General features: G+C 49.6%; 6 protein-coding genes across 6 annotated transcripts; 3 read left to right on the top strand and 3 right to left on the bottom strand.

The window, feature by feature from the left end:
- Positions 1 to 3: 3 nt before the first annotated feature.
- BROUX77_005727 (uncharacterized protein) lies at positions 4 to 1,451 on the bottom strand (the record flags this gene model as incomplete). The annotated part of the gene is made up of 4 exons (XM_073750633.1): positions 4 to 157; positions 733 to 826; positions 900 to 1,171; positions 1,234 to 1,451. The coding sequence occupies 4 exons, from the start codon at positions 1,449 to 1,451 to the stop codon at positions 4 to 6; spliced, it is 738 nt and encodes a 245-aa protein (XP_073604613.1).
- Positions 1,452 to 7,132: 5,681 nt separating this feature from the next.
- On the top strand, positions 7,133 to 9,319 carry BROUX77_005726 (uncharacterized protein; the record flags this gene model as incomplete). Its single annotated transcript, XM_073750631.1, has 2 exons — positions 7,133 to 9,239; positions 9,306 to 9,319. The coding sequence occupies 2 exons, from the start codon at positions 7,133 to 7,135 to the stop codon at positions 9,317 to 9,319; spliced, it is 2,121 nt and encodes a 706-aa protein (XP_073604612.1).
- Positions 9,320 to 14,272: 4,953 nt separating this feature from the next.
- On the top strand, positions 14,273 to 15,250 carry BROUX77_005725 (uncharacterized protein; the record flags this gene model as incomplete). The annotated part of the gene is made up of 1 exon (XM_073750630.1): positions 14,273 to 15,250. The coding sequence occupies one exon, from the start codon at positions 14,273 to 14,275 to the stop codon at positions 15,248 to 15,250; it is 978 nt and encodes a 325-aa protein (XP_073604611.1).
- A 443-nt stretch (positions 15,251 to 15,693) lies between these two features.
- BROUX77_005724 (uncharacterized protein) lies at positions 15,694 to 16,271 on the bottom strand (the record flags this gene model as incomplete). Its single annotated transcript, XM_073750629.1, has 3 exons — positions 15,694 to 15,780; positions 15,839 to 16,024; positions 16,083 to 16,271. The coding sequence occupies 3 exons, from the start codon at positions 16,269 to 16,271 to the stop codon at positions 15,694 to 15,696; spliced, it is 462 nt and encodes a 153-aa protein (XP_073604610.1).
- Positions 16,272 to 16,971: 700 nt separating this feature from the next.
- On the top strand, positions 16,972 to 17,868 carry BROUX77_005723 (uncharacterized protein; the record flags this gene model as incomplete). The annotated part of the gene is made up of 4 exons (XM_073750628.1): positions 16,972 to 16,994; positions 17,113 to 17,240; positions 17,300 to 17,402; positions 17,763 to 17,868. 4 exons carry the CDS (start codon positions 16,972 to 16,974, stop codon positions 17,866 to 17,868), a joined length of 360 nt encoding a protein of 119 aa, XP_073604609.1.
- Positions 17,869 to 18,953: 1,085 nt separating this feature from the next.
- Positions 18,954 to 19,550, bottom strand: BROUX77_005722 (uncharacterized protein; the record flags this gene model as incomplete). The annotated part of the gene is made up of 1 exon (XM_073750627.1): positions 18,954 to 19,550. One exon carries the CDS (start codon positions 19,548 to 19,550, stop codon positions 18,954 to 18,956), a length of 597 nt encoding a protein of 198 aa, XP_073604608.1.
- Positions 19,551 to 21,705: the final 2,155 nt, after the last annotated feature.

Raw genomic sequence — 21,705 nt, 5'->3', positions numbered from 1 at the left:
GATCTAGCGCGGGTGCGGGCGCGGGCGCGGGTTGGCAGCTGAGGTTGGCGTTAATGGTGGCAGGTCGCGGTGGTTTGGCGTGTCAGGGGCATTTCCAGGTGTCGTTGCGTAATGTGTGGACTCTTCGGAATCGGCAGCCGCGGCGCTGATGGCTGCACTATTGACAATTGTGCGGCTTCGTTGCGGCTTTGATAGCGATAGCGGTCTGGGGCTGGTGTTTGGTGTTTTGATAGTTATAGTTACGGCTAACTACAGCCTTGGCTTTGGTTGTTGGCCGCCTGTGGTCTTTTGGGACGTCTATTGGGGGGATCCGGGGGACAGGCGTGGGCGCTGATTGGCTGGACCCGCGCCTGCCAAAACAAAAGCAAGCCCATACCTCTCGGGTGGCTGATTGGTGGAAATGTGGGCAAATTGGCAATTGGCGGTGATCTTTTGTCAAGACCTTTTCTACAAGTCAAGCACGATCAATGGCGGCACGCCAAACTCCAAGGCTCAGCTCAGTGGCCTCACTGTTCGGATTTCTCCGGCCCTTACATGCCCAAGTATCATATGCAGGTGTGTAGAAGCAAAAGCACAAATAACTATGTGCTTGTGCGGTATTGTATTGGTAGTGGTTTGTCATATATCGTCAAGTGTATACCGTGTCATCACTCATGTATTGTCATGTTCATAAATCCTGTCTTTCTGCGTAGCCTCGTTTTGTCGCGTCGTCGTGCTTTGCAGTATGCTCACGACTCGGCGAACACCTGGTATGCCATGACCATGATCCATACGAGAGACGCCGTGCCAATAAGTAGAAACGAGAAAAGCGCATGCCACGATTGGCCTGTAGAGTCAGTCACGGTTAGCAATGAGATCACCCTCTCACCCTCAATCTGGCCAGGTGCCACAAGACTCACATATACTACGCTGCATCATCCAGGCCAGTGTATCGATGCTTTCGCCCTTGGGGCTCTGTGAGAACACATGGATGCTGCACTGGGAGTTGACTTTGCCTGGTCCCCACAGCGCCATGCTGATGCGCACCAGGCCAATTATCCACAGGATAAAGAGCACAAAGGCACCTATCATGACTATGGCCGGCAATAAGCGGCGCTTCCATGTAAGCCATATCAGGACAAAAATAAAGATTAAAGTGAGCGCGGCAACGGTAATAAAGAACGGGAAGTACCTGCAAAAGCATCCGATTAGCATGTGGTCAGAGGTATATGGTTGGTTCGGCAGGTTACTCACCATGGAATGCCACGCTCCAGCCGCTTTTGGATGACGACAAAGTTGGCCAAGACGCCCAGACAAGCTGAAGAGGTCAAGAGCATCAACAGAACCCAGATATTAAACAAGAGGCCTGGCCATCTGTATTGGTGGTGGTGGGACACATAGCGCCGAGTTGTGCGTGTCGTCCGAGTCGTTGTTTTGGTCTTGACTGAACCAGACTTGCGTGATCCTGTCATTGCAAAGAAGACAGCGGCGGCAAGACGAGATAATTCCCAATTTGGATGTACCGGGTTGGTTGACGGGCGGGTCTGGTGGGTTGCACGACTGTTTACGTGCGTAGTTAAAGCCCGTAATGGCCGCAAATACCGAGCCCGTGCTGCAAAAAACCTGTATGGATACCGGTCCCTTGACAAGTTTGCTATCGGAAGTATTTTCAATATCCGGGAAATAACACAAATGTTCGTGGATTTACCGGATTCTGTAAATAGCAAAAGTCCCAATGATAGGCGAAGCTATCAAAAGAAGCTTCTTTTGTCAAGAAATTGGAGGAATGGAGGTCAATAGAAGCGAGTGGGAAAACGCCTAGAAGGAGACTGAAAACGAAAAAAAAAAAAAGAACAACGGAATGAACACTTCTGGTGCTGTTGTGTGTCGAGTAAACATAAATCCTGCGGAAAACGGCGACAAAATCTGCGGAAAATTGGGAGCAAAGGCGAGCGCCAGAATACTCGTTTCCCGGGTTGGTGTGAAGCTGGGCAGAAATTCTCACGGTAATTAGAAATTTCGTGATATGAATCTTTTGTGGTGGTTGGGGCTAGCCATGAAGCGGTAGGACGTTGTTGCTGTGGATGCTTCTAGACCCTATCTCTCTCATAGAACCCTAGAGCGGACTTTTTTCTAGGCCAATCCGAAGACAGGTTCAGTTAAGCAACCGAATGAATCTTGTGTCGGAGTTTATCAAGCTCCGATCAGCCTCATCCTGATTTGGTTGGTGGTACATTTAAGAATTAACCTGTCAAACTATCGCTGTCGGGATCTCTACAAAGAGGCCAAGTTACCCAGTTAGCGTACATCACAGTGGCCATGAGAGCCCAGTGTACATAATGGAAGATAAAAGCCCTACTAAGTAAGCAAGTCCAAATGAACGTTCGTCTTTTTGGCGCAGTGGTAGTTTACACACTTTGACAGATCCAAGACGTTCACACGATTTTGTTTGTGACTTACTTAGGTCTTGAGTTATGTGTTGTGGCGTTTGTGGCGTTGCATCATGGTCTACCGCCCTTGTAGTTTGGCTTGGCATGGACAAAACATAGTTGGGGTCCATTTCGGAGAAGTGGGGGTTGTAGTACGGTTACCCCTTGGATTGGCGGAGTAGCTGCCCGTCGGAGCTTCCGTTTCTAGAAGTCTCCCAGACGAAATGTGGCGCCAATGGACAATGGTTGCTAGATTGAGTCGAACATGGGTTGACCGTAGCATATTGCTGCATAGATAATACTTTTACTTTTGCGCCGCACAGGCCACACCGTTGTACGTAGTAGAAGAATAAAATCAAATCAAATCAACCCGCTGTACGTAAGCTTGTACAAATAGGCGCTTGGCGCGCTTGTCTCATTCCCTATCTCTTGTGCACTTGGTTCTCCCTGCATTCTGCAAGGCTGGTAGGGCTCTTATGTAAGTAGCTACAAATCCCAGAACTTGCCGGCTTCATTTACAGTACCTGGATGGTAGTTCAAAACATAGCAAAGCCTAGACTAGTCTGCTTGTACTTGTTAGATTGCATAGTTATCTGGCTCGGCAACTAGTTCTACATAGCGAGATAGTTAATGTGCCAACGGGTTGCTCCCGCTCAACCTCAAACGACAGCATGCCTGTATGATCACGCATCTTTATCTGGAATCATCTCCCATACATGAGATCAATTCGTATGGTTACTTTCTATAAGAAATGAACGTTTTGTCCAAACTCTTCAATACTTGGTGTATCATTCTCGAGTCTAGATATAACTACAAACGTAATATTTTCTCTAGTGACATTATGCAGCTCAAAATCAGACCCAGCGGAACATATTCCCATGCATGTTTCGTGGAGGTATCTATGGAACTCCGCTCCGACTTCTCATTGTCGGTAAGACCCTGAAAACGGGGGCTCACTGCAAAATTCCGCCCCAACGTCTCCATGTCGGTAATATCCTCAAGTCAGAGGCTTACTACAGAAAGCGCTTTCTTCTTAAATGCTCCAAACGTTTTCAATAGGATTCAGGCAAAGCGAGTTAGCCAGCCAGTCCGACGGCTCAGTTCCATTCTCCACCAATCAACTAATTGTTGTGCTTGACATATGGATTGGTGCGTTGTCTTTCTGAAAACGACGCATGTCATGGAAGATTGGTACAAGCACTCTTAAAGAACTTCCCTGTAGGACTACGATAAATATCCGGTTACGGTGTCTCTTGTATCTCTAATTAGTGTGATGATCAGGGAATGGCCTCACTAGCGTAGCTGAACCCTTGATTTTAATCACCGATCTTTGGTCCTGGCAAAGTCTTTTATTTCTGACTGAAGCCCGAAGAAAAAACTTGCTGGATAGCCCACTGGAAGGTCGATCCACCCATACTGCATACGAGAGCATTTTAGTTAATAGAGCATTCTTCCTTGGTAAGTCAGATAATGTATCTTTTCTCGACACCACTGAGACTCCGTGGACGGCGAGGTTTAGGCTTGGACCTGGGCCTGGTCGTTTATACAGAGGGTTGAAATGTATGCGTTGCGGTCTTGTAGTCCGTGTAGAATTTCTTTGTAATGTACGTGGCCGATATGCCTTCACATACGAGCGTAATCATGGCTGTCATTGCTTCCATAGATAACCTCTGTCTTTTTTTTCTTTTGAAACCAGGGCATAGAAAGTCACTAAGAAGGCATTCTGGACCCATTACGTTGAAAAATATGTTGTGATTCAAAGTCAAGGGGGTGATTACTATTGTATTGATGGTTGGACTCAGTCAAGTAAGCTGGGTGAGCAACCTTTGGCACAGTACTACAACTAGTTACCTGGATAGGGAAAAGTATAGAGGGCAGTGTCGCCTATAACCAACAATATACCAATGCTTCGGCCTCGGTAAAAGTTGTCTGGAGCGGTGAGACAGGAGGGCCTGATTGATAATGCACAAATGACGAGAGGAGGTCAAACACAGCGACATAGACCAGCCCACAGACCAACTGCCGAGGGCGGAAAGTTGGAAGAGGCAAGAGACTGTGTGTATCTAGTCCAATTACCAGTTGTGTACATCAGGGTCGAAGTGCACGTCTCACCGGAGCGAAGCTCTGGATTTGTGGTACAAAGATAGAATGAGTTGTACGTAAGGGACATTACAATAGCCAGCAAATGACCCGGAACACAAGCACGGGAACTTGTAAGTTTCTTCTGGCTACGCACTCGAGGCAGGGAGTCCCTGTCTATCTATTCAAGCGAAGCAATTCGGCCAAGGACTTTCCGGTAAGTTTCTTGTTATCTATATTTATGGGTGTGTGTATAGTTATAGGTTGTTGTTGGTGATGATGGTGCTGTTGTATTTTTTAAAGCCTTGGATCTTGCATGGTTATGTAACTATGGTTAAAGGTACTCACTTGCAAGTCTTGATCTGGAACTATCTCGTCCAGACAGATGTATAGCACAACCATGTATAGTGCTTTGGAAAAAAGCCTTTCTGTATACAAGGTGTGCAAAGTATCCTTGCACTTCTATGGGAGAGATGGGTTTCTTTCCCTCCTTTAGTGATGGTGCGTGTCTGATTGTAGGGTTGTCACAACGCCACAGACTTGTATGCAAGTACATGTTTACATAGTTAAGTATAACCACAAGACAGATGTCACATGCGTGTACGTACGAGTGCTCGACATAACTGGCTAACTAGTCAGTCAGTTAACCAACTACTCTATTTCTAGGAGTTACGTGCATGTTGTGAATTACCTAACAGGACGGTCTGGTCCACAAAAAGAAGCACACTGACAATGGGGATAATGCAGAGAAGGATGCGGAGAACACAGGAATGTTGCTTCTTGTCCCCGGCTAATCGAGAAAAAAAATCCCCGACACATGATTCAGCGGCCAGAGACGGTTTACCAGGCACTTCTATTCCACACCCGGGCAAATCGGCGAGTCCGGGAATCGCCAACCTGGCCTTCAGGGGAGAGGAGTAGATGGATGACTGTCGTTATTTTTATGGCCTTGTTTTCAGGGAAGCGAAGAGGAAAGGAGGAACGGAGGGGAACAGGCGGTAGTTAGTTGTGTGGAAACGAAGGAGTGTAGGGGCTTGAAGAGACCTCCGGTAGATGTGTTTGTCCGGCTTGAGTGTCAGCAAGAAGCTGTAGGCGAAGCTGGGTCAGTGACAACTGCAAAGGGCAAAGTGACTTGCAATCAAGACACTATTCCTTGGACTATATTGACCTGTACACAAGTTAATGTCTGGAAGCTGGGGCTGCTAATCTAAGTGTGTGCTACACAACAGCGATTTAGGGGATCAAGCTCTTATTCGCGTTTATGAATCAAGCGAGCAAAAATGGAGGGTTATGATGCGAACCCTCACGAACACGACGAAAACGAGTATTCGAGGAGGGAAACCGAGAAAAACGAGCTAACCGCGTGTCATGGAAGATAGAGTCGCACCAGATCCAGGCCTTGACCTTTGCCACACCACGCACTCTAACTCTCTCTTGATAAGTTGCCAAGTCCGGCAGTTTGATTTTGCCTGCACCTGTGCGTGATAGCACGTTGGTCATGTCAATATCCTTTGGCTTGACCCTTCACTCCGCGTATCCAGCCAGGGGCGCCGTGTACACGCATGTGTCTATTTGCGCAATCTGCCCAGTCTGCTATGTCTTCCTAACTCTCGCTTGACGGGAGTGGGCTAATGCAAGCTGGCTGCCATCAGTACGGAAACAAGCGTAGGATCATAGGCTTGTCTGCCTCTATCTCTACTCACCGGGATAACTATCTTGTTCGCCTCAGGATGTCTTGTTGCAATTGGCGCACAAGTAGTATATACACGACCGGGTGACTGGGCCAACTGCCGACCTTTCCTCTTGACCGGACTTACACCCGATCTGGCCGCCGTCTATATATTGTTCTTTTTTTGCAATCCTTTGTGGGCTTCTTTGGTCACACCCACATCGTCAGTTCAGAGGCCATGGGTCCCTGTCTCTGTTCAAGGATACTGGCCCTCTCGAAAATGCACACCATTCTGTGCACAGAGCAGTTCTTGGAGCCCCCCCACTGCAGGGTTCCAAGTATCGCTAACTCCTTGGACAAATACTTCAAGTGACTATGTGCTCCTCTTTGTGTATTGTTTATACCCACCAACGCTTCGATCAACTGTCGACCACAAAACCACCTGGTTTTGAAGGCACCTACCGCCAGTGAGCTCGTTACAAAGTACACTTGGATAGTTTGTGGTCTTGGCCTTGTGTCGTCTTTGTGGCATCTACCCACTCGTCTTCCAATTGCTTCTTATTGCTGTCTAGAGCTTCCAAAGATGCCTTGACCGCCGGGCATATTCAATATGCTACTCGGAACGGGAACCTGGGGACAATAGCTCCTGCTCCGACGTTCGTTCCTCAAGGCCAGTCTTTACCATTTTGCAAGACAATAGTCGTCCATGCTTAAATTGCCATTGGCTCTCATCGTCGCCAGTCGATTTTCTATATGAAGGCCAGCATCGTCACCTTCAAAGCAGCTTCATCTTGTCCTTTTCCTCTCCATCCTCACTCAAGTGGACCATCTCTCACTCTCTCTCTCTCTACTTTCACTACTCTCTCCAGTCCTTCTTTTACTCGCCTCGATTTACTCCCTTTTTGCATCAGTTTATAACTACTACTCTGTTTTTAACTCCTCAAAATATCTTTTTTTCTTACTACTATCCTCCAAAATGGCTCCCATGCGTACCGTTCTGACTAGCCTTCTGGCTGCCAGCGCTGTAGTTGCTTTGCCCGCCAGCACAGTTGACGGTGCCAACAGCATCATCGCCGCCCGCAATGACCCGAAGATGTTCTACAACGTCCAGATGTTTGCTGGTGGTCCTCTGATGAGGGTCTACGGCACTCTTGCTGAAGTTTACCAGCAGTGCAAGATGGCCAACAAGGACTTTGACTTGGAGTTCCCTGACTGGCACAACGAAGTCAAGCCCATGCTTGAGACTAGCGAACGCTCCGATGATGATAAGTGGACTTCCAAGGTTCGCCGCGGCACCGATGGCCACAAAGACCGCAAGTGGTACCTCCAGATTTCTAGAGATGGACCTCATCTGGAAATTTCTGGCGATGGCCAGCAGGTTTACAACCAGGCCAGAAGAGTTAACCACAACTTTGATGAGGAGTTTCCCGATTTCAGAGATCAGGCTAAGCCTCTGCTCCGCAAGGGCAAGGATCGTTCTGATAACGACAAGTACACTAAGAAGAAGTCTAGCAAGGGTAGCTCTAGTGGCAAGGTTCGCCGCGGCACCGATGGCCACAAAGACCGCAAGTGGTACCTCCAGATTTCTAGAGATGGACCTCATCTGGAAATTTCTGGCGATGGCCAGCAGGTTTACAACCAGGCCAGAAGAGTTAACCACAACTTTGATGAGGAGTTTCCCGATTTCAGAGATCAGGCTAAGCCTCTGCTCCGCAAGGGCAAGGATCGTTCTGATAACGACAAGTACACCAAGAAGAAGTCTGGCAAGGGCAGCTCTTCCGGCAAGGTTCGCCGCGGCGAGCAGAACGGTGCCGACGATATCGAAACCGAGACCCCCACTGATCCTAACCAGAAGCAATACTGGCAGGTCCTCCCCGCCAAGAACAGCGACTTCCTTCGTCTCTACGGAACTCTGGACCAGGTCCATACCCAGGTTCTGATGCGGAACCCTTTGTTCGACGTTGAGAACATCGAATGGCAGACTGCTATTATTCCTCTGGGCACTGGCGAAATCAACCCCGACGCTCCCGCTCCTGTCTGCCAGAAGAAGGAGTCCTTCTGGTGGAACGTTCAGTACAGCAAGGACAGCGAGTTCGTCAGACTGTTTGGTACCATTGAGCAGGTTCACGCCCAGCTGGTCCTGAGAAACCCTCTGTACGAGATTGAGTTCCCTAACTGGAAGACCGAGATCAAGCCAATCACCAACGTCGACGAGCCCAAGGCAGGCCTGCAGAGCCGCGCCACTCACGAGGTGAACCTCATCCGCGACAGAGTCTGGCAGTTCCAGCCGCTGGTCGATGGCCCTTGGGTCACCCTGAACGGCACTGTTCCTGAGATGCATCAGAAGCTTGTTGAGCTGAACCCCAAGTTTGACGAGTCTTACCCGTCCTTTGATGATGAGATGACTGCTCTGATCAATGACCAGGAGACCTACTGCCACGACACTTCGTTCCCCGTCATGTACGAGAATGCCTGGAAGCTCCAGTCTTACGAGGATGGTCCTTTCATCACCATGTTTGGTACCGCTAACGAGCTTCACAACCAGCTTGTTTACTTCAACCCCACCTTTGATAGCGAGTACCCTTCATTTACCGAGCAGATGAGCCGAATCATTGATGGTACTACCGAGGCCTACAACACCGTTGATGTTAACAAGGTCCACGATGACATTTGGAGAATCCAGACCTTCCCTGACGGCCCCATTATCAAGATGTTTGGTGATGTAGACACTCTTCACGAGAAGCTGCTCTATTTCAACACTGACTTTGACACCGACTTCCCCAATTTCAAGGAGCAGATGAAGTCTATCGTTGAGAACACCAACTTTGCCGAGCACAGCAAGATCAGCTACAAGATCGCTGAGGATGGTAGCTTTGCTATCAAGGCTTCCGAGGATGGCCCGTGGATCAACACCTACGGCTCAATCCAGGAGATCCACGACCAGATGATGGAGTGGAACTACTACTTTGACACTGATTTCCTGACCTTCGAATCGGACATGCAGGAAATCATGGACGAGCACGTCCGTGAGATGTCCTACACCAACATACCCCAGACTGTTTACAAGCGCGATGTCAAGAAGGGTAAGCTACCAATATAAACATTTCCGAACAATTTTGATACACAATGCTAACCACTGTCATAAACAGCCTTCTCCGCCTAAGTGCTCATACTTGGCCATCTTTCTAGGCTCCCGGTGTAGCCTCTGAAGGACTTTTCTCATGACCCTGGCGTCGATTTGACTGATACGGCAGTCTCACTCGGTCACTTAACCCCCCCTGGATCAGGATAAGGCAAGGCCATTCTCAACGACAGCCCCATGGGCTGAATGTTTGGCAATAATTCCGGTTGGTTGAGCAAGTCTCCCCTGTCGCAAAAGATGGAGTTGGGCGAGCGTGCGCTGCAAGATTTTCATAGTCCTTTTGTTTGTTTTGCTGAATCTTCTGTTAGACCGATTTCCTTTATTTTTGTCCATTCTGCTCATTTATAGTTACTGCAAAAGAAAACATAGTTGCTCTTGTTGAAAGATACTAGTCCATCGTGTAATTGGCGTGATTATCATTGTAACCAATTTCCTTGTGTGATCCTTTGCTCAAGTGTCGTTGTATTTTCAGCGCATTCCTCGTAACGCCGGCACTCTAAACTTGCAGCATTGGCCAGTTTGGGCAGCCCCCACATACTGCCTGGACTACATTGGCCCGAATCCCAGGGTTTTAGAGCGCATTTTTGCATTGATTTGGGTGGCATGACCCCTGCAGCGCGTGCGGTAAAGGCGAAGAGGACGTGCAGGCTGGTTAACCCTGCTTCGGCACGCGTCAATGCACATTTGTCCTTGCTCAAAAAACTTGTAGAAGGACCAAGTCAGCCGGGTTGCGGATGAAAAAGGAGACTTGAGCACCAATATGTTAGCTATGGTTTTTCTGCCGTGGTACCCAAAGGTGATGTATGTATGTACGTACATGTATATCTAGCTGCATAGCTACATGTGTATGGATTATTTAACTCAAATGGGAAGTAATTTCGGCCCGTCGCTAAACCTATGCGGGTTCTCGGCTCCTGTTGTTGTTATGGGGGTATCCTCCTGTAATCATGACTTGTATAGGTCCCCTGAAGAAACGTTCAGGGGCCGTCTTCCCGTCTAGCGGAAGAAAATTTGAACCGCATTGTTGAGTTGGCGTAAGGGTACAACTAGGGCACATGATGGCACGTGACCATAGGGCACGTGCACATGAGACCCACAGTTCCCACGACTTGGGATACAAAGGCAGGGAGAACATAGAACCTAGGGAGAACAAGAGAATAGAAGAAACGATTCACTGACATATTCGCCCTCACCCCAAAACGCATGCTTATTTTATGTATGTAAATATGTACATGAGCAGGTCTGTGCTTCAGGGATGAAGCACAGAGGCTTCTAGCTTAGCCCAAAACAGCCCTAAAGCCACCCCGGTAGTCTCAATAAAACGCGAAGGAAAAATAAAACAGATGGAAATATAGAGAATGGCTCGACTAGTTCCGCCAAGTGTTTTTCCACCATTGCTTCGGTGCTGCCAGAGTCAACAACGGGTTGACCCGGGCTGTCAAGCAGGCAGCTAAAAGTCCTTGATAGTGACACTTTGGAGGGATTCTTAAAGAAGACAGAAATTCCGAGGTCTCTGTCATTTGGAAATATGCGCATTGTATGCATTCAGGGTTAAGTTCTACATAGTATTGCTCTGATCTCCAATTTACCTAGCCCATGTGACGCACCTGTGCCACATGGGAGTATAGTTATTCCGGCGGTGCCCCACATAGTGGGGCGCTTACCCTTTCGGGCAGAATGAACTTCGACACTCTGTGTGACGTCAAGAGGTTTCTCATCAATTCTGTGTATCCGACTCGTAGTCTTTTGTGGGTCGCACCATGTACGTGGATGATGGAAGGGAGAGGGGTTGCTAGGGGTAGTGAACCACTTTGTTTCGCCGGTGTGTTAGCTATCTCATCGGTGGGGGGGCTCTTGTACCCGGGAAACTAGTGAGGTAGGGCTTGCCGGGTCTTCACGTGGAGCATGTCAGTGAAAAATCGGACCTAGTCCATCGTTGTATATCTCGAGGTTTACTCCCTAGAGAACCTCGTCCTTCTCCGAGCTTCGGGTCCTATTGGAAAACCGCAACCTCCCCCAAGTAATGTGGCCGTCTTCAAGTTTGGATCCACCAGAGTAAACTAGTAATATTGAGTTTCGCGGCAGCTGCCTGTAAAGGGATGAAGTCATTGTCTTGTTTGGTCTTCTTTGTCGGTTGAGCCCTTTAGGAGAGGTCGTTGGCCTAGGCCTAGGAGGCTTGTCTTTGGCCGTGGCTAGGGCTCGTCCGAACCTCGTTTCTAGGCCTGTGCCAGTTCCAACAACCAATGACTATGCAGAGTTCGTTAATTTCCATCTTGTAACCGGATTATATCATTTGCCTTCCAGGAGAAAAAGGGTGGGGGAAAAGGAATGCAGCTTCAAAGTGTAGAGCTAAGCTGAATGTGATCTTCTGGACCATTGACAAATCTCCCAAAGCCACTTGTGGAGCACTTTCAATCTTCCTTACAAGATGTTTCACCATCGACAAGAACTACTTGCTTCGGGCGTTGGCTCGGTGGAGTATATGCGGCGTCGGTGACCCTTGGGGGGCTCTACACGAGATATCTTTTTCTGTCGATCGCTGTGAGTCCAGCCGCAACCAGTATTTCTTCTCAGAGACGAAGTAGCCAACCCAGTTCGTCGTGGAGTGTGACCGGCCTTGTAGTCGACCTGAGAGGATAATGTCAAAGTCGACTTTCATATCCATCGTTATGAAAGTACCCACATTGCTCGCCTTTTCAGTTTCTTTAAATGCCGTGTTTGGCACAGGCGGTCTCATTGAAAAGAGGCATCTTTGCTGGACTTGGGGCTGACCATAGTTTGGACCTGGCCAAAGAGGGCTGGAAAGTGACACCAGAACATGCTCAATCGCTGATGCCATCTCGTGTTACCTAAACATGTCGACATTGACAACTGTTGTATCTCCCATGGTTTGTACGTATTAGGGTTACCACATTACGTTGGTCTCGAACACCAAGCACAAGATAGGCTTTCGCTGTTTTCTGCAATATGTGGGCCACACTGTCGTACAGCTGACTCACGTCAACGACCTACGCACTTGCCAAGATATAGGCAAAAGTGATCTCAGACCTTTCAATATCCTTTCAAAGCAATACAGAACAAGGAGATCGAGAGCCGACTCGGTGTAAGCGCCACACGCGTAGCCTAGTCGAAGCATAACCAGGACTCTTCCCCCCCCCCAGCTCGGTAGTCTTCTCGACGGAGAAGCCGCTCAGATCCTCCCTGAAGCTCTTCGGCTCCAGCACCCCAGCCATCAAGGCCAGACAATACGAACGCGTCCAACAGTGCGATGCGTGCTTCGGCTTCTACCGCACTGACGGATGTCCCCGAAAAGAGCTCTGCCCCAGTTGCGATCAGCGACAACACGCTGGCCCCCGTCCTTCCAAGGATCTAGACTGCTCGGTCCGACCCTATGTTAGGAACGGGATCGTGCGCCAACTCCCCGCGGAGGCGGTCAAGAAAATCCGCGCTGGCTTTGCCCAGAAGCCTACCCCGAAAGCCCCAAAAAACGGCACCAAGGAGAAAAGTCACCCTCCAACCGAGGAGCCCCTCGCCCCTGCAACACAGACGGATGTCATGGAAGCACCTTCAGACTCCGACTCCGAAACTGGCTCCTCCCCTGTTTCTTTTATATGTTAGGAAACTCTATCAGGACGATCCGAGGACAGGACACCAATGACTCCCGCACTCCCCCTCATCTTTGCGTCTTTCAAGCGAACGTGGGCAGGGGCGGCCCGGCACACGACCTTGTTCTTCACTTGGTTGAGAAGAACAAGGCGGATGTCTTGCTCCTTCAAGAAACATATACCTTCAAAGACAAGCATGGTGCTGTCCGTACCAAATGCCCCCCTAATTGGGACACTCTCCTGCCTGTCGCTGACCCCGAAATCCGACCAAGAGCTATAACCTTTATCTGCAAAGAAAAGTCTCTACCTAGTCTAGCTCTGCCCAACACGCACTAGTAACTGTGTGTAACTACAACTGGATAGGAGCTGAAGAAAACTTCAAATTGTCAATGTGTATCGCCACTAAGAGACCCCGGCCGCGACGGCATATCAGTGAAAGGTGCTTTCGACGCAGCCCTCCTGGCCGACTCCAATGCCGGCTCCGCGAACAAGGCTGGCCCTCATCCTTGACAAGTTGGGTGGGCCCCTTTGTCTCCGACAGAAAATGTCGGTTACGGATGGGCTTGTTCCGATCGACGGGGAAAGACATATCGTGCGGCGTCCCATAAGGCTCTCCGGTATTTCCCATTCTGTTCATGCTGACCCTTCAGCCTCTGATCAGCACTAAGCACCGATTCAGCTACGCAGACGACGTAGCTATTCTCACCAGCGGCTGATCGCCCTTGGAGTCTGTAGCCTCGGCTCAGACTGCTGCCGAGAAAATGTGAAAATGGGCTCATGAGAACGGAGTTGATTTCGTACCACACAAAGCTAAGGTGCTCTACTTCACACGATCTCACTATCACCCCCTCCTCCGATAACGATTGGTGGAATCACGACCGCCCCAAAAGCTCTAGTAGAGACATGGTCCACCAAAGGACGCAAAGCAGCCAACTTTCTGAGATCCATCTCGAAAACGCAGAGTGGCGTTCCTCCTGCCATGGCCCGACTTGCGGTTATTGCTTGTGTGATCCCTACCGTAATGTATGGCGCAGAAGCGTACTGGCCAGGCCTCCGCCGGACGAGCTCCGGGAGCAATCAGGTCTCCACTGGGGCCAAACACCTCGCAAACAGAATAGAGGGCACGCTCCGAGTCGCGATGAGAGCGGTGCTGCTAGTTTGGAAGACCACACCGTCCTCAACCCTTCATCGCGAAGCCGCAATCGCCCCCACCTTACTCTTCCTGGAGAATAAACGACAAAGGTTAGCCGCTAGGTGGACAAGCCTGGACCCCGCTCACCCGCTGGTAACCCGAGCCGACGCCAGCCCCGAAACTAGACTTGGCCGAACTCTTTCTCTGATCGAGCACAAGCCTCCAAGACCCAAGCTGATGCCCCCGCCCAAGACGGCACAACCGACCAAGAAGACCAAGGAAGGCTACGACTTCTCCCCGCTCCGGAAGGCAGCCGCCACCCGTGACATCCTGGTGTACTCAGATGGCTCCAAGCTTGATGACGGCCGCACTGGCTGGGGATTTGTCATCTTCCAAGGTGGCCATCTGCTCGGAAGCGGACGCGGCTCCCTTGGGACGAATCACGAAGTCTATGACGCTGAGATAGCGGGCGCGCTGTTTGGTTTGAGGATGGCCCTCCGGACCCCCTGCACCTACTTAGCCAACAATATCCTGGTGATTCTAGACAACCAGGCCGCTCATGACTGCCTCCTCCCCGGGGCCACACCGACAGACACCAGCCAAGACCGCATCCTTGAGTTCCACTCACTTGCTAGCACTTGGCCCAACCGACACCGCTACCCTCGAGTACAAGTGGGACAAGTCCTCCCGTTCTGGGTCCCTGGACACAAGGGCATTCCCGGCAACGAAATGGCTGACACCCTGGCAAAGGAAGGCGCGTCTCTGACTCCACCACCCGACCTAACCCCCTCCATCGCCCACGTTCACCGTGTGGCACGCGAAAGGCTACGCGTTGCGTATGCAGAATGGTGGGCTGTATCAGCCCCCACGTCATATAAGGACCTCGGGCTCACGGCGGCCCTGAAGGCCCCATTCGAACTGACAATGCCCAGAAGGACTCTTGGCTGGCTGCTCGCTGCTCGTTCCCGCCACGGGGACTTCGAAGAATACCACAAGCGTATGAACCACGTCAACTTCAAAGCCACTTGCTCATGTGGGAAACGCAAAGACCCCCTCCACTTCTTCTTCTGTTGGAAAGGCAAACATCTGTCGAAGGTCTTCGCCAGGAGACCCATGCACTCGACGATCGACGATGCCCTAACCACGAAGCAGGGCGCACATGACTTCCGCAGGTTTGTCGAGGAAACAAAATTCTTCGTAGATATTTGCCCGTAGCCTGTAGCCTTGTTTTGGCGGACGGTAGGAGAGAAAGCTCAGCCAGGATAGCGCTGCTCGAGTCCCCTTCCGCTCCCCAGTTCCGACCGGTTTTTCTTCTTTTCCCGGGGTAGATGTACCACATAACTTTTCCTTTGTTTTCCGGACCTTCATCCTGGAGGGATTTTCGAGGACCCTAGGGTGCCTCGACGTCTAACGATCCAATAGGGTCGGGCCCACGTGACCCACAGACAGACGTAAAACGTAATAATAATAATACTAATACATCATTATGCAAGGTAACATACACACATGACGCCAGCCAGGGGCAGTGTGAACAGGCGCTGACAAAGTGTCGTCATCATTTAAATTCAAACACTAAACGCCGAACCAAGGCAGTCATTCCCATGAAGTCATCCTATCCCAAATTCTGTAAAATTTTACTTTTTATTCTTGGAAGATACTTAGTTCTTCTCGAAGACATAGGTCAGGTGGCAACGGCCGCAGTACTGGCGGTCCTGCATGGCAGCCATGAAGACACCGGCACCGCACTATGAGAAGTGTTAAAATTCTGATATAATCCCGATGAGAATTTGTTGTCAAACTTACGCTGTCCGAGGGGCACTCGCGGCGAAGGCGCTCTATCTTGCCATCAGAGTCGACCTTGTAGTACTTGAGCACAGCCAGCTTGGTCTTCTTGCGCTTGTGCTTGATCTTCTTGGGGGTGGTGTAGACCTTCTTCTTGCGCTTCTTACCACCACCACGCAGACGCAGCACCAGGTGGAGGGTAGACTCCTGTAATGTGTGTTAGTATTCTATACTTTGAGGCTAAATGGGATCGTGGAAAACTTACCTTCTGGATGTTGTAGTCAGACAGGGTGCGGCCATCCTCCAGCTGCTTTCCGGCGAAGATCAGGCGCTGTTGATCCGGGGGAATGCCCTCCTTGTCCTGAATCTTGGACTTGACATTGTCGATGGTGTCCGAGGACTCAACCTCGAGGGTAATCGTCTTACCCGTAAGGGTCTTGACGAAAATCTGCATCTTGACCTACACAGTGATTTGAGGTTAGCAACAAAACCCAGAGTTTTTATCTTGGGATGCCCGCTATTCCCACGACCCTTCTATGACTTCTGTCGTTTCGACTGTATCTTATCGTAGAGAGCCCGATGGTGTCTTATTTCGGATGGGGAAGCCCGATGGTGGCAACAGGGGGCCTACGAAAAGGTCGAGCGAAACGAAGGTGTCAAGATCAATAAAAAGGAATGAAAGAGTAGCGGGCATTGCCCAGAAATTCAAGTAATGGATGAAAACATCTTCCGACGTACCTAGACAATTGGTATTGCCTTCCTCAGCAAATCTTCAGATGTGGTTTGAAGAGTTTCGAGATCAAATACCAAGCCAGAGTTCGGAGAAGTGTAACAAAAGTCTGGGTAAGTGTGCGACCCACTATTATTTTTGCCCACACAGGAAAACATCCCTACACGTGACCTAGGGCATCAGGTTCCCACCCCTTTCGCACACGCTCCACAACTCTGGTCACAAAAAGTGGAGCCCCACGAACCTGCGTGGGAGGATGCGGAATTGGCAAGGCATTCAAAGCTGGAACGCGGAGGACTGGATCTTGGACTTTCTTCCTGTTACAACCTCTCAACGGACATATTTCATAAGTTAGTCTTCCACCAACATTCAACCACTCTCATATTGAGACATGCAATATTAACCACTATTAGACACCGTCAAAATGGTCAAGAAGAGAAAGAACAAGTATGTTCCCGCCTCACATCCCAACGATCATCGTCATTGCCCCACCGACAGCACTCCGATCACCACTCCATATGAGCGAAACGTCTAATACTTGAGCGCGACCACTAACAAACAACAGCGGCCGCAACAAGAAGGGTCGCGGCCACACCAACCCCATCCGCTGCAGCAACTGCTCGCGCTGCACTCCCAAGGACAAGGCCATTAAGAGATTCACCATCCGCAACATGGTTGAGTCTGCTGCCATCCGTAAGTTTATCTGTGCTACAATGCAATTTCGTCAATTGAACCCGTACTAACGTTCACAGGTGACATCTCTGATGCCTCGGTCTTCGCCGAGTACACCGTGCCCAAGATGTACCTGAAGCTGCAGTACTGTGTCTCTTGCGCCATTCACGGCAAGATTGTCCGGTATGTTCATCCCTGGGAGGGAAGAATACCCTGTGTGGCTCGCCCACGCAGCGTGTATAGCTTTAGATGAGCCTTGGTGTCATTTAAACTCCCAACACTCCCCATCTTTCCACTTCAGGTGATGGTGGGGAAGCCTGTCGCGACGTCGTGTTCTGGTAACGTGAAGGCGGCAACTCGTGCCCTCGCACACGTAGCCTGCTTCAGTCTCCCTGACTTGACGTCCCTCCAAAGCTGGACAAGCGTCTTCTCATGTCGCCTCTGTCGCCAGGCGTGAAGAATTGGACATTCGCTTCCCCCGGCATCACCTGCCCAAGCGTTTTCTGTGACAGAGCCAAAGATGACTAACCTCTTAATGTATAGTGTCCGTTCGTGCGTTGGCCGCCGCAACCGTGCTCCTCCCCCGCGTGTTCGCTTCAACAAGGACGGCAAGAAGATTGTTCCCACTCAGGCTGGCAAGACCGCTTAAGCTGGAATGATTGTGTTTCCTTGCTAATGAAGAAAAAAAACGAACAAGATGGGAGATCTGCCCATGGATCTAGTCAATTTCGGGACAAATAAAAGTTGTATTATACAAAGAAGCTTTTTTATGTGATGGGAACGCAGAAATGTTTCCCTCAGTCCATGGGTAAGGTGACTCTTTGATAAGATCAAAATAAAAAGAGCTTCCATCATGATGAAGTATGTGAACCTGTTTGATTTCTACTTGGAGTCTGTTGCATGCACACCTGCATTTCTTTCGTCCAAGAGGTCGTAGCGAAGGTCGAAAAATGACATGATTATACTTGACAACATCGGCCAGCTGTACGACAATGCGGCCCACATGTTAGTTACAAAAAAGAGTGAAAGCTGTTAGAATGGTATCACCGCCGTATACCTGAGACTATGGGCCGCCATGTTGAAACCGGACTACCGACTCTCGAAACCCCCGAGGACGGACTCCTGGACGCCTGAACTTGTGAACCCATGCACCGGTTTCACGATCTAGACGACGTTTCGTGGGTAATGGGAAAGGTGTATAAAGAGCAGGTGCTCCCTCTCCGTTGTGATGGAAAGTCTAGGAAATATTAGATCATCCTCTTCGAGTTCAGTATCAATTCAATCAATTCTTCTTTCTTCTCTTCCATACGACTAAGTCTATTAAAAGCCTATTGTCAAACTACAAGGGCAGCAGACCATGATGCAACGCCACAACACATAACTCGAAACCTAAGTAAGTCACAAACAAAATCGTGTGAATGTCATGAACCGCCATGAAACAATATGTGATCATTTGAAGGAGCATCAATGAGTAATGACCTTAACGAGTCTCAGGAACGCGTAATAGTGTTGAAGTGTCCCGTGAAAAGAGTACTTAGATTTACTTAAAGTGTCACATCTTTATATTCATCAAATGCATTGTATAGTTAACCAAAGCTCCATGTATCCATCATCAATTGTTAGGGTTGTGCCAGTCGCTATCTCCATTCCTTCATCTTCTTATCAGTCGGAGGTTGGGAATATTGGCAGTACGTTGACAATAGTGGCAACCTACTGGCAGCAGTGGCGAAAACCCTAGTTTATGATATCATCGGCAGCGTTCTCCTCTCCGCGACGAACCTTGGAGCTGCTGCTGCCACCACCACCAAGAAGAGCCTTGGTATCATCATCGTCGTCGTCAACGCGACGAACCTTGGAGCTGCTGCTGCCGCCACCACCAAGAAGAGCCTTGGTATCATCATCGTCGTCGTCAACGCGACGAACCTTGGAGCTGCTGCTGCCGCCACCACCAAGAAGAGCCTTGGTATCATCATCGTCGTCGTCAACGCGACGAATCTTGGAGCTGCTGCTGCCGCCACCACCAAGAAGAGCCTTGGTATCATCATCGTCGTCGTCAACGCGACGAACCTTGGAGCTGCTGCTGCCGCCACCACCAAGAAGAGCCTTGGTATCATCATCGTCGTCGTCAACGCGACGAACCTTGGAGGTCCACTTAGCGTTATCAGAGCGCTTGCTGGACTCAAGCATGGGATCAACTTCGTTGTGGTAGAACGTCTTTGGGTCATTGCGGGCGGCGATGATGCTATCAGCACCGTCAACCGCGCGGGCGGGCAACGCAACAACAGCGCTGGCAGCCAGAAGGCTAGTGAGAATGGTACGCATGGGAGCCATTTTGGAGGATAGTAGTAAGAAAAAAAGATATTTTGAGGAGTTAAAAACAGAGTAGTAGTTATAAACTGATGCAAAAAGGGAGTAAATCGAGGCGAGTAAAAGAAGGACTGGAGAGAGTAGTGAAAGTAGAGAGAGAGAGAGTGAGAGATGGTCCACTTGAGTGAGGATGGAGAGGAAAAGGACAAGATGAAGCTGCTTTGAAGGTGACGATGCTGGCCTTCATATAGAAAATCGACTGGCGACGATGAGAGCCAATGGCAATTTAAGCATGGACGACTATTGTCTTGCAAAATGGTAAAGACTGGCCTTGAGGAACGAACGTCGGAGCAGGAGCTATTGTCCCCAGGTTCCCGTTCCGAGTAGCATATTGAATATGCCCGGCGGTCAAGGCATCTTTGGAAGCTCTAGACAGCAATAAGAAGCAATTGGAAGACGAGTGGGTAAATGCCACAAAGACGACGCAAGGCCAAGACCACAAACTATCCAAGTGCACTTTGTAACGAGCTCACTGGCGGTAGGTGCCTTCAAAACCAGGTGGTTTTGCGGTCGACAACTGATCGGAGCGTTGGTCGGTATAAACAATACACAAAGAGGAGCACATAGTCACTTGAAGTATTTATCCAGGGAGTTTGATACTTGGGACTCTGCAGTGGGGGGGAGAGATGGCTCCGAGAACTGCTCTGTGCACAGAATGGTGTGCATTTTCGAGAGGGCCGGCATCCTAGAATGGAGACATGGGCCCATGGCCTCTGAACTGACGATGTGGGTGTGACCAAAGAAGCCCACAAAGGATTGCAAAAAAAGAACAATATATAGACGGCGGCCAGATCGGGTGTAAGTCCGGTCAAGAGGAAAGGTCGGCAGTTGGCCCAGTCACCCGGTCGTGTATATACTACTTGTGCGCCAATTGCAACAAGACATCCTGAGGCGAACAAGATAGTTATCCCGGTGAGTAGAGATAGAGGCAGACAAGCCTATGATCCTACGCTTGTTTCCGTACTGATGGCAGCCAGCTTGCATTAGCCCACTCTCGTCAAGCGAGAGTTAGGAAGACATAACAGACTGGGCAGATTGCGCAAATAGACACATGCGTGTACACGGCGCCCCTGGCTGGATACGCGGAGTGAAGGGTCAAGCCAAAGGATATTGACATGACCAACGTGCTATCACGCACAGGTGCAGGCAAAATCAAACTGCCGGACTTGGCAACTTATCAAGAGAGAGTTAGAGTGCGTGGTGTGGCAAAGGTCAAGGCCTGGATCTGGTGCGACTCTATCTTCCATGACACGCGGTTAGCTTGTTTTTCTCTGTTTCCCTCCTCGAATACTCGTCTTTTTCGTGTTCGTGAGGGTTCGCATCATAACCCTCCATTTTTGCTCGCTTGATTCATAAACGCGAATAAGAGCTTGACCCCCTAAATCGCTGTTGTGTAGCACACATTTAGATTAGCAGCCCCAGCTTCCAGACATTAACTTGCAATCAAGACACTATTCCTTGGACTATATTGGCCTGTACACAAGTCACTTTGCCCTTTGCAATTGTCACTGACCCGGCTTCGCCTACAGCTTCTTGCTGACACTCAAGCCGGACAAACTCATCTACCGGAGGTCTCTTCAAGCCCCTACACTCCTTATTTGCCACAATTACCACGTCTTCCGTTCTTCCTTGCCCCTTCTCCCCGCTGTGTCCCCAGTCCCCAGTGGGCCTATTCACCCCAGTGTGGAATACAGGCGCTCGACCAATGTATCGGGGCTTTTCTTTTTTCCGACTGGCCAGGGACGAGAACTAACATGCCTGTGTTCGAGGCGTACACGTGACCTTTTTTATAGGGAACATCGCGAAAAACGCACAAGTCAAGGTCAATTAAATTCAAAAAATAAAAATAAAAATAAAAATAAAAAATACCAGTGAGCACTCAAGTTAGCTTTGGAGCCAATGTCGTGCATATTCATTATCATGATTGGAGACGTTAAAAAAGGCACATTTTGGTCGCCATGATTTGGCAGGCCTTTTTGAGTCAACTATGTGGCAAAAAGGTCGCCTGTATACCTTTTTCTCTCTGAGGCCCGCTGCTTTGCTTGGAGTTAACTTAACTATGCACTTGCATGCAAGTCTACGGCATAGTGACAACAACCCTACCAACAGTTACGCACCA

The sequence above is a fragment of the Berkeleyomyces rouxiae genome, assembly GCF_048999995.1.
Source record: "Berkeleyomyces rouxiae strain 22BRR77 chromosome Unknown BrBRR77_ptg000005l, whole genome shotgun sequence".
Lineage (NCBI taxonomy): Eukaryota > Fungi > Ascomycota > Sordariomycetes > Microascales > Ceratocystidaceae > Berkeleyomyces > Berkeleyomyces rouxiae.
This window is presented reverse-complemented; position numbering and strand designations above follow the sequence as displayed.